Genomic DNA, 12,697 nt, shown 5'->3' with positions numbered 1-12,697 from the left:
GCAGAGCCCAGCGAAGGGGACAAATGGGTTGGGGGTTGGTGGATAGGAACAGGGTGGAGGGAGGGGAAAGGGAGGGGAATTGGGAGATGCTTCCCCTCTGTGTCACTTGCCTATTGTCGGCCTGCAAAGTGAAAGCTGCTGGGCTTTACATTTAGGTTGGGACTCTGCCCAGCAAGGGAAAAATTGTAATGGTGGCAGTAGTAGTCCTTAAGTTGTCAATAATCAGGAATACTTAAGCACCTCAATTTGCTCATGGGTGGGTGGGCTGCCAACACCTTCAATGTTGTGTAAAAATATTGTAGCGGAGGGAAGGGGTGAGGATGAATGGAAATGCATGGAGTAAAGCGCCGTTGGCATTGTGCCCTATGTTACACTCCTTATCCAACAGCCAATCTGCCTGCAGAGAAATGTAAATTCCAACCTATTACTTGTGCTCACTGGATTCAATTTTGTTCCTTTCTAAGCATTGTTGCCTTCACAGTCAACATCTGGCAATGAAACACAGCAGGTAATTTGATAACTGAGTGTGCCAAACTGCAGGCATGTATCATGGGCTTTTGGATAAACATCAACATTGCAGCACACCCATGTACGTTTTGTAACAAGACAAAGTTAAGTGAAAAACTTCAATCAAAGATACAAAGAAAAACACACAATGAAGAAACACCTTTCAATTCATTACTGACATGTTTACTGTTCAGATTGGCTTTCCACACTATTCTAACTATGCCTACTTTGCATACACAGAATAGATTGATTCCAGAATAGAGGTGACTCCAGCTCAAATATCAGCGGTGGCCCATACTGTGGAATGCCATGATATTGCTTTGCTCAAAGTCATATCCTGATTGCTCTCTGATGTGTTGCCACCACAACTGTGGCTCTGGTGTTTATGGACTAAAGATTCCGGGTAAGAAATTAATGCCTGAATAATGGACATAACAATTATTCTAAACCAATTTCCAAGCTGCCTCCATTTTCTGATTCAATATGGTGCATTTATGGTGAGAAGGTACTTCAATTTGCCAAGCAATCTCATTTCTTACCCCACACAATGAGATCTCCAACAGCCTCATCCACTCCTCGAGAATTGGTGGCTAGACATGTATAGCTGCCGGCGTCTGAGATGTGAGAAGGGCTGATTAGAAGGCTGCCAGATTCCAGCAGTGTAAAGCGAGGTAATTGGACAGACCCACTGGCCAGCACTTTCTCTCCTATTTCAAAAACAAAATAGAAATGAAGGGATTATTGGACACTGGTTGCAGTCCACACTACAATACCACAACCAATGTACATGTAGACTTATCAACTGAAAATGCTAACTGTTTTAAAAACCCTTTCATGATATAAAACAACAGTATTGCCACCTCAAGAAAACAAAAATCATTTGGCAATTGATTATTCCAAAAGCCACAGGTGCTTTCCGTCAGCTAGTATCTAAAGATAACTTGGGATAGGCCATGAGAAGCAATAGGGGTTGTTTGGGGGTGCATGATAACGGGTTCTCAAATCAAAAGTCCCCTGCAGACTATGGTTCACAACACCTCTGAAGTGCCTGGTCTAACAAGAAAATGGCAAAGGACAAGGATGTGTCCTCCAATGGAACCAGCCAGGTCGGGAGTTTAGGATGTGGCTCGTGACTGAATCAACCCATATCCTTAAAAGGTGTTCCCAAAAATTGGAATTGGGTCTTGAATACCAATTCACAAGGATTCCTAAGTCATCTTAACCTGGTGCAAATTAAGGCTGAAAATGCTGTTTGGACTAAGGATTTCCTAGGTACCTCCAACTCCTGTGTGCCATCTGTGGCTAAACTCAAAGTCTGCTATCTGTGGCACCTATGTTTGATCCAACATTTGGTTCTGACCATCGACACCCTGAGCTGTGGGCTCAATTGTAATGGCAAGGAGGATGCTTCTCCCCCTTGATCAACATTGAGGCAGATCCTACCAAACTGACAAATTTACAAATGTACTAAATGCGTATGTGGTCATGTTTTTGAGCTCTTGGCAATGGGCCGTGGCCAATTCCAGCATCTATAATTAGGTGATTGAGAATTTGTGATTCAGATTAGGTAATGTGGGAAACATGGAAGAAAGCAGTACAGAAAAGCTGGAGTTAGCAGATTGGAAGAAATGGAACCCTTGTGAAATGTGCTGGCTTCAACATCAATAAACATTAATACTTGCCTCTCTGCCAAGTAATTGCTGGCCGTGGTGCTCCTGACGTTTCACAAGAAAGGATCACTGATAGCCCATCAATCACGGTGCTGTCTAATGGTCCTTTTGTAATGTTGGGAGGAATACCTGTAACAACCCAGTAAAAAAATTAAGATTGTTCTGACATTAATTAATCTAAGTATTGCCGAGTGAAGTTGTTTTCAGATATATTTTATAATAGCATTAATTTTATTTGTGATAAACTGACGTTAATTTTACAAATCCTGTATATTATCTAATAACCAACAATAGAAAAATTAGATTCTACTCACACAACACAATTAACTGCACATCCATGATCCCATTCCTCTATTGCAACTATATGGTTACCCAATGCCCAGAGTACCAGGTAGCATCTGAAATGGACCATGAATCTCCAGCACCTGCCTCCCACTCTATGACATCTTCTATTATATATTCAGTGCATTACTGATGGAATCACATTCTTTACTCCTCTGATTTCCTTTTACAAATCCCTCCCTGATCTTTGGTTCCCTTCTTCCCTCTCCTTATTTGTCCACTCATGGGTGCCCTTCTGATCCTCAGAACTTCTTGCACCAATAGCTGGTGACATGAACCTTGAGGAAAGCTGCTGAAAGGCAGAGGAAATTAGTGTTGTCCAATAAGGCAGATGCAATTACATTTGCAGATGTCCTTAATTAAATGACACATGGTCACATGTCATGAAATCCAATGCTATATGATCAAACCTCCAATCAAAATTGGCAACCCTACCAATAAGACAAGAGTCTGACCCTGCTTAAATTTCCAAGATCAAACTACATGCAAAAAAGTGGTGTTTACAGATGTCAATATCATTTAGGGTGCCTGCTGAAAGAGCGGCACCTAATCATCTTTTGAAGCATTTTAGGCCATGACTCCACCCTGGAATAGTCCTATGGGCTCCACTTATACTGGGGAATACTGTTATCTTGCTACCAGGTCTAAAGTAACAGCAGATGGACAAAGACAAAGAGAAATTAGCTGGTATCTATAAGGGCAGTGACCTACAGTCATCAGTTTTATATGTAAATAGCCAGTATGGGTGGCATGGTGGCACAGTGTTTAGCACTGCTGCCTCCCAGCATCAGAGACCCAGGTTCAATTCCAGCCTTGGGTCACTGCCTGTGTGGAGTTTGCATGTTCTCCCCATGTCTGCGTGGGTTTCCTCTGGATGTTCCTGTTTCCTCTTACACTCCAAAGATGTGTGGGTTAGGTGCATTAGCCATGCTAAATTGCACCTTCGTGTCAGGGGAATTAGCAAGGTAAATACATGGGGTTATGGGGATAGGGCCTGGTGGGATTGTTGTCGGTATAGGCTCAATGGGCTGAATAGCCTTCTCCTGCACAGTAGAGATTCTATGAAATTCTATCCCACTATGCTTTGTTGTTTTTCACTGGAGTGACTGGTAGCTTTCACATGATTGGCTTGAAATAATTTAAAAACTCAAGACAAAAGCACATTTTTATTACAACTTTCTTTTTCCACTGTTTCTCTCACTTGAAAAGTCTGACAACACCAGGTTTTAGTCCAACCTATTTATTTGATAATATACTCACAAGCTTTCGGGGTTAGCCCCTTCGTCAGGGGCTAACCCCGAAAGCTTGTGAGTATATTATCAAATAAATAGGTTGGACTAAAACCTGGTGTTGTCAGACTTTTCACTGTGTTTACGCCAGTCCAACGCCGGCATACCCACATCATCTCTCACTTGAGTCAGTTTTCTGCTGGTCCCTTTGATCTGCACAACTTCTAACCCTCTCTACGCAGACTGACCTTCAAAAACAAGACCATCCATTAGCCTGGTGCCTCCCACCTGTATCCATTTTATTCCCTGGATCTCCTGCCTGCTCAACTTTAATTAGCTACAGATGAAAGATTACTGACAGTATGTCAGGAGGAAAAAAAGGTGAACAAATGTAGATCCCTTGCAATCAGAGACAGGGGAATTTATAACGGGAAAGAAAGAAATGGCCAGCCAATTGAAAACATACTTTGGTTTTATCTTCCCAAAGGGGAGCACAAATAAGATACCAGAAATGTTGGGAAACACATGGTTTAGTGAGAGGAAGAAACTGAAGGAGATCAGTATCAGCGGAGAAATGGTGCTGGAGAAACTGATGAGACTGAAGGCTGATAAATCCTCAGGGCCTGATAATCTACATCCCAGGCTATTTAACAAAGTGGCCCAAGAAATAATAGATGCAGTGGTGGTCATCTTCCAAGATTTTATAGACTCTGAAACAGTTCCTACAGATTTGAGGGTAGTTAATGTAATTCCACTGTTTAAAAAGGGAGATGGAGAGAAAACAGGAAATTATAGAGCAATAAGCCTGGTATCGGTAATGGAGAAAATTCTAGAATTCATTATCAAAGATTTTTCAATAAAACACTTGAATAACAGTGGCATGATCAGACAGAGTCAGCTTAGATTTATGAAAGGGAAATCATGCTTGATAAATCTACTAGAATTCTTCAAGGAAATTACTAGTAGGGTTGAAAAGGGGGAAACCAGTGGATGTGGACTTTCAGAAGGCTTTCCACAAAGTCCCTCATAAGAGATGAGCATGTAAAATTAAAGTGCATGGGATTGGGGGTAGTGTACTGAGATGGATAGACAGCTGGCTGGCAGACAGAAAACAGAGAGTACAAATAAAGGCTCTTTTTCCAAATGGCAGGCAGTGATTCGTGGGGTACCGCAGGGATCAATGCTGGGACCCCAGCTATTCACTATGTATGTATATATAATATATATATGACTCAGGTGGAGGCACTAAATTTGCAGATGACACAAAGCTGGGTGGACAGGTGAGCTGTGAGGAGGATGCCAGATATCCTTCAGTATGATCTGGGCAAGTTGAGTGATTGGGCAAATGAATGGCAGTATAATTTGGATAAATGTGAGATATCCACTTTGGTAGCAAAAACTAGGAAGGCAGATTACTACCTGAATGGCCATAAATTAAGGAAGGGGAATGTGCAACGAGATCTTGGTGTGTTCTTGTACACAAGTCACAGTATTTTGGCTTCATACCGAGGATTTGGGTGCAGGAGCAGAGATGTTTGCTGCAATTGCACAGAGCCTTGGTGAGACCATACCAGGAATGTTGTGTGCAGTTTTGACATATCTGAGGAAAGATGTTCTCGCTCTAGAGTGAGTGCAGAGAAGGCTTCCAGATTGATTCCTGCCATGGGAGGACTGATATAAGAGGAGAGATTGAGTCGGTTATGATTGTACACACGGGAATTCAGAAGACTTAGGGGGGATTTTATAGAAACCTACAAAATTCTAACAGGACTAGACAGGTTAGGTGCAAGAAGGATGTTCCCGAAGGTGGGGGTATCCAAATCAGGGGTCATAGTCTGAGGATACAGGTAGATCGTTTAGGATAGAGATGAGGAGAAATTTCTTCACCCAGAGAGCAGTCAGCCTGTGGAATTCACTATCATAAAAAGTAGTTGAGGCCAAAATATTGTATGTTTGCAAGAAGCAGTTAGATATGGCATTTGGGATAAAAGGAATCAGAGGATTTGGAGGGGGAAGGCAGGATCAGGCTATTGAGATGGATAATCAGTCATGATCATAATGAATGGCAGAGTAGGTTCGAAGGGCTGAATGGCCTCCTCCTGCTCCAGTTTTCTATGTTTCTTCTGAGGATGTCCCATCACCCACTTATACAGCTGAGTGATCTGCAGTGTTGGGATGTTCATTCATTTGGCAAAATCCAGTCCTTGGTAATTTTTCCTAATCAAATATTTCCACTGTTTTTAAATGAGATTCACCTATAGTTCATGGCATTTGTAAAGGACTCTGATGCTTCGATAGACATACCAAACCATCAGACTCTCCTCAAAAATTCTTCTTCAGGTGAGCAAAAATTTTAAGATTAGAAGTTTTGGTGTATCACTCATCAAATCACAAACCTTAAAATAAGATGGAGGTTAAAAGAGTGGATTAAATCAGTTAGCAGAATAGCTTAAAATATCATTAACTTACTGGTAACTGCAAGATAGGTGAAAGTTTGCACCTCGCCAGCATCATTTCGAGCAAAGCACTGGAACATGCCAGTGTCATCAGGCATCAGTCCATTGATCTGCAGGCTGCCATTGGACAGCACCTTGTATCTGGGAACATTTAACCTTGTGATCAGTGTTGCATCTTTATACCAATAGATCACTGGCAATGGAACACCTGCAATCACATACATAAATCATCGCAATCTTTAATAAATTTGAGATGCTTGAATAAAGGATTTCCAGGATGCAGGCTTAGCATGCATTATTGGGATATCCTTTCATGTATGCCATGATCTCTTCTCTTTGAGGCTGTCGATAAATAAAGTATACAGCAGGCATCGAGTCCAACAAGACTTTTGACAGTATTAATTTAAATCAAAACATTGAAAATATTCAAAGGTACACAAATAATATTTCGTGCCTGGAATTGTGAAATTGTTGCTTTGTCCATTACCTTCATTACAAGCCAGCACTTCGGCTGCTTTCAAAATTGCCCAGGTCTCAGTCATTAAATCAGAACTGACCAAATTCATATTCGCCTAATGTCACAGCACTTTGCATTCTCTGCTCCTCCCAGATACAAATGTTGTGGGAATCTCAGTGCATGCTTCATGGCAATAACACACTCCAACAGAATACATTAAGGGGCAGTGGTATAGGAATATAGCATGTTGTGATTCATCCGAGGGAATAGAAAACGATTTGAAGAAAAGTAATAAATTGATCCCACAGGTGCCTGGGATAGAGCTGGACGGATCCTGGCAGCCAACCGGGGTCTTGAGAAAGAAATTGTTCTCCATGTCTGACATGGACAGTCAGCATCAGTGGGTTATTCAACCACAATAAATATTTCTGCTTAACCTATCTCTGCTCACCTCAGATGTCTACATGTGAAATTCCTCAAAAAGGTCAATCACTAGCATTTGGAAATGTTAACTTTGGTCATTGTTTCTCTGTTGTCCCCAAGGGTTTGAACCAATTTTAACATTCTAACTCCTGCGCTGGTTGTAATAACTTAACTCAGTGCAAACAGGAAATTAACCTTTGGGTCCATATGGTTCAACAAATTTGAAACTTTTGTGATCCGAATTAGTGGTTTTATGAGTGTTCCTCATGCCTTAAAATGAAAAAAAAAATGGTTACCTAGCAACAGCTTTTCAGGCAGTTATTGCACTTGTAATTTTTTCAAAAAAGCACCACATTTCTCAAACCAACTCAATAATGTCACCTAAGCACTGAATTTCATTTCTCATTTATATGCACAGGGATCTGAGGGAATGGAATGTATCACCTTGGCAAACTCATGTAAAAAAAAGAGTAACTCATTCACAGATAGAGAGTGATCACTCAACATTATCGTTTCCAGGCAGTTGCCAAAAGAAAGAACAGAGAAAGAAATATACTGCATCACTTAACATACTGTCTCTACCACATATGACCCTCATAAATGGTAGATTGGCTGTTGATTTTACCTTGAGCCTGACATGGAATATCCACCACTTTCTCGATCTCAACTGCAATGTGACGCTCTGGTTCCAGGATGAGCTGTGGTGGCTCTGCAAAAAGAGAAGGACTGAATATTAATCAGCAAAGAAAAATATTCTTGGGCCCAATGATTATGGGGGCGAACATCCAGCCTCGCTACACATGGGGAAGATTGTGCCAAACCCAGAGAATAGCATGCAGGCCTGAAAATCAGTATTGCACCCGGTGCTATACAGTTCATGATTCTCCCAGCCCCTTTCGAATTGCGCGAGTCAGATCATGTCATTTATTTAAAGTAACATTTAAATTTCACAACCTGTTGAACTCCCAGCGTATGGAATTCTCCAGCCTTCGGGTGTGGTGCGAGAATGGCAAGAATCACTACTGGCGCGATGGTCACACTGGGGGGCTTGGAGGCTACAGAAGCCCCAGGTGGTTGATGGCATAGCTGGGCAGTGCCCATCGACAGGGCACCAATTTGGGGGACTGTGGGGTGATGAATAGGGGGCAGGGGGAGGGAGGAGAGGGTGATGTTTGGGGGGGTGGGGGGAGGGGGGATGTGACAATTCCTGGTACATTGTGTGTACATTGTACATTGGGAAATCGGGGCACCTGTGCAGTGGCACATCTGGAGCTCAGCAGCTGGCGAATAAACTTTGCCGCCTTCTCCCTCCTTCTGCTAATGAGTAACACATCTGGGCTGTTTAGTATGATAGCATTTGAAAGTTGGATACAATTCTTTCCCATTTTCACACTCGCTCGGCACTTCAGAATTTTTTTTGTAAGATTGTCCCCCAAAGTGCCAAACAAGCAATAAAACAGTGGAGAATGATGCCGATTTTTCAGTGAGCCATAAGTCACAATTTTACAGCACTCAATGCAAAAAGAGAGTCCCAGTGTGATTCTCGCCAGTAAGGGGAAAGGGGGCGGGGGCGGCGCTAACACAATTTTTCACCTTTCACCCAGTCTCACCATCCTGCCTCACCGAATGATTAGTAGTAAGGTCGTGCACAGCCCATTCAACTCCCAGCACATGGAATTCTCCGGCCTTTGGGCGTGGCGCGAGAATGGTGAGATTCACTACTTGTCTTCGCCAGTAGAGGCCTGGTGCGATGGTCACACTGGGGGCTTGGAGGCTACACAAGCCCCAGGTGGTTGGGGGCATGACTGGGCAGTGCCCATCGACCAAGGTTTGCTCTCAGTTTTGCTCATGGGAAAATTCTGCCCTATAATTCCGTTTAAATGTGAAGTCAAACACAGTGGAAAAGTTGTTGTTGGTAAAATGTTAATTTTAATTATTCTGAGTGGTTATTTCAAAGCATTTTCAAACCGTATTCTCCTTAATCAATTGACTTGTGCTAAGGTGAGATAGTCAATTTTCCAGCCCCATAAGTTGAAATGGTTTCAGTATTGGCCAGATCATTAATCAGTAAAATTCATCCCAATTGTAAAGAGACCATTGAGTTCCACTGTCATGGAACACACACACATATAACAGGCTGTGAAATCAGTATTATAACAGCCTAACTCATTACTCTATTGTCACTGCAAATTCACATAGCCACTTCTCAATACCTTTAGACACACTTGCTGCATTACACCTCATATCTATCTACCACCTGTAATATTTTCCCCATCATCAGCATCATCAAGCCAAGAGATAAAGTTAAGTGCATTCTTTAGACTAAGTTTTACAAGCAATCAGAGCTATTGATATGCGGCTTCCCAACAAATAAGCACATTTTCATGTATTGAAGATGAAATTGTCACCACTACTGGTGACATTAACTACTTTGCAAACACCACTAAGGGCATACATGCACAATATGGACTGCAATGGTTCAAGGAGGCGGCTCACCACCACCTTCTCAAGGACAATTAGGAATATGCAATAAATGCTGGCCCAGTCAGTGATGCCCGTATACCATGAACGAATAAAGAAAAAAAGAAATCTGAAATAGAAATGCAACTTGACATATTCAACTAAAAAAATTCAGTGCCCTTGATGATACATTGTGCTTTACATTTCATAATGCTGTGCCTCCTCTAACTCAGCATGGGCAATGTCATGGTAGATCTGCTACTGATATAGCTTTCGACAAAGAAACATTGAAAGGGAACCATTTTGCAGTCCAGTCAGAACTGAAACATCAGTCTGCTGCAGTGATGTGATATCCTTGCAGATTCTGAGAGAATTCTGAACACTTGTATCTGACTGGAATGACAAGGAAATGAGAGCTAAAAAGTGAGTGGGAAGCTATGGATAGAATCTGGGGTCTTTTAAAATCAGTGACTATAAAAATGAAAGTAATTATAAAAAGTATAAAGTAGTGGTTGGCTCATTGAAAACAAGAAGTCCTTTGAAACCTTTCAATGGCTTGTTAAATGCACCAGCTTCAGTCTGAATCCAGATTTGTAAACTTTCTGTGCTCAGACCTGCAGAACATTTTGTAACCATTATACTGGTGCTCGTTATAGAACCAAGAATTTTCCAGCCACTCACCCAGTACTGACAAGAAGGCCCCTGCACTGACTGAAGGAACGCTGCTGCTTCGGAGGATGGCTTCGCATTCATAATATCCAGCATCATGCAATTTCGGGTTTAGGATGGTCAGTTTCCGGTGGTAATCGCTGAATCCACTTCTTATTAGCACCCCATCTTTTTTCCATATAATACTTAACTTAATTAGTGGCCTGAAAAAACAATCACAAACATGTAGCGAAATCCCTTTACACCGTTGATTTGTTCTCCTGGTTGAAAGCCTGCTGTAATTATACAGAAATGAAACACAAGGAGATTGCTGAAATATAATTGCTGTTTATAACTATTGTGGGAAAAGGGGCACATAATGACACAAAGAAAATCATGTCTCTGCATATGGGGAGGGGGGATTATCTTGTTTTACAGTTACTAAGACTTTAGGTGTTGGAAAAGAGAAGGAAGGGAAATGATGTGGCAAATTCATGTCCTGGTATATTTTTGATGACTAATTCAAGATTGACATTCGCTGAGTCTAGTTGACTGTCTCAGTTAGGAAATGATGAGTAACAGAGACTATGAGAAAATAACCTGCAGAAGGGTCATCAGACAGTGGTTGGGTGGAGGTGGGGGAGATGGGCAGAAAGAGAAACAATTTCAAATGAATTAATTAAGTCTCATTAGCATCTCATTTATGTTTTATATTAGGGTGATATCTCTGACAAACAACTACTAGTGAAGGCAATCCTACAGCATAAACAACTCATTCATATACCGTCTTTACATAACAAAATATCTCAAAGGAACTTCACAGGAGTGTTTTAAAGTAAAGGTTTATTTGTTAGTCACAAATAAGGCTTACATTAACACTGCAATGAAGTTACTGTGAAATTTCTGTTGTAGCCACACTCTGGTGCCTGTTTGGGTCAATGCCTCTAACCAGCATGTGTTTCAGATTGTGGGAGGAAACCAGAGCATCCAGAGGAAACCCATGCAGACACAGGGAGAATGTGCAAACTCCACACAGACAGTGACCCAAGCTGGGAATCGAACCCAAGTCCCTGGTGTTGTGAGGCTGCAGTGTTAACCACTGTGCCATTTTGGAGCAAAACTATCCACCAAGCCACATAAGGGGCAATTAGGGCAGATGGCCAAAAGCTTGGCCAAAGAGGTAGGTTTTAAGGAGCCTCTTAAAAGAGGATGGAGAGATAGTGAGATGGATTGGTATAGGGAGGGAATTCAGGAGCTTCTAGCCTGGGCAGATGGAGGAACTGCTGTCAACGGTGAAGCAATCAAGATTGGAGGAGTCAGCTATCTTATAGGGTCATGGAAGTTCTATTCTTGAATATATTTAAGGCTTTAATAGACAGATATTTGGTTCTCAGGGAATTGAGGGATGTGGGCAATGGATGACAAAGTGGAGTTGAAGGCCAAGTTCAGCCAGGATTGTATTGAATGGTGGAACAGGCTGGACAGGCCATTTGATTACTCCTGCTCCAATTTCTTGTGTTCTTTTGTTCTTCTGTGCTCCAAATCCTGTTCAGGCAAATTGATCTATCCTCAGTTTTTAATACGTAACAGGTTTAAAATTTAATTTGTCATTTATTTGCTCAATTTCAGAACTTCGATAAACCTACAAATGTTTTTGATCTCTCATTTTATGATGTTCAAAATGTCAATTTGATACAGTAAGCAAGTTGAGAGCTTTTTAAATGTCACATATTAAACATCCAGCTAGTCCCCAGCATCAGTGCTGGGACACCACGGGAATCAGAGTGGTCGAGGGATGGACCATGGAAAGGTATAGAACATAGAACCCTATAGTGCAGAAACAGGCCCTTTGTCTGCATTGACCACGATCCTACCCAGGCCCTCACCCCCATATCCCTACACATTTACCCGCTTATCCCTGTAACCTACACATCCCAGGACACTAAGGGGCAATTTTAGCATGGCCAATCAACCTAACCCGCACATCTTTGGACTGTGGGAGGAAACCGGAGCACCCGGAGGAAACCCAAGCAGACACGAGGAGAAGGTGCAAACTCCACACAGACAGTGACCCGAGCCAGGAATCGAACCCAGGTCCCTGGAGCTGTGAAGCAGCAGTGCTAACCACTGTGCTACCGTGCTGTACAGTGGAGAAGCCCAGTCCCTATCTTGCTCCTTGAATAATCTGTTAAAACCCAGTCTAATTACTTGCAAATCCAACCTCGCTGTAGGCTCTCATTGCGAATGTATGCCCCTTAAGCTGTCTCTATTAACCATCCCTCAGGTTAACTGTACATTGACACAGCTGCCTTTATAGAACGCCACCATTATCCCACAGTATTTTTTAGAAATCCATCTTCATTCACAGGACTGGTACACCTGCAGCGCAGGTCAGAAAGCACCATATCCCCAATAACAAACTCAGCATCATTAACACACAGCAATGTGGGTTGGCAAAAGGCTGGGTTTGATTGTTCCAAAAGCCAGTTCCAGTTACTGTAATTG

The 12,697-nt window shown here is 42.1% G+C and overlaps 1 protein-coding gene across 3 annotated transcripts in view; it reads right to left on the bottom strand.

The window, feature by feature from the left end:
• The window catches only part of sdk2b (sidekick cell adhesion molecule 2b), a 966,819-nt gene that overhangs the window by 297,488 nt on the left and 656,634 nt on the right, over positions 1-12,697 (bottom strand). For all 3 annotated transcript variants that reach the window (XM_080208817.1, XM_080208815.1, XM_080208816.1), the window contains exons 7-11: positions 10,226-10,416; positions 7,710-7,793; positions 6,218-6,412; positions 2,190-2,306; positions 1,047-1,214 (exon numbers count right to left, since the gene is read on the bottom strand). In XM_080208817.1, the coding sequence (XP_080064943.1) occupies positions 1,047-1,214; positions 2,190-2,306; positions 6,218-6,412; positions 7,710-7,793; positions 10,226-10,416 (755 nt within the window). The remainder of the gene's footprint in view (positions 1-1,046; positions 1,215-2,189; positions 2,307-6,217; positions 6,413-7,709; positions 7,794-10,225; positions 10,417-12,697) is intronic.

Source organism: Carcharhinus amblyrhynchos, chromosome 21 (genome assembly GCF_965287045.1).
Source record: "Carcharhinus amblyrhynchos chromosome 21, sCarAmb.v2.hapA, whole genome shotgun sequence".
NCBI classification, from domain to species: Eukaryota; Metazoa; Chordata; class Chondrichthyes; order Carcharhiniformes; family Carcharhinidae; genus Carcharhinus; species Carcharhinus amblyrhynchos.
This window is presented reverse-complemented; position numbering and strand designations above follow the sequence as displayed.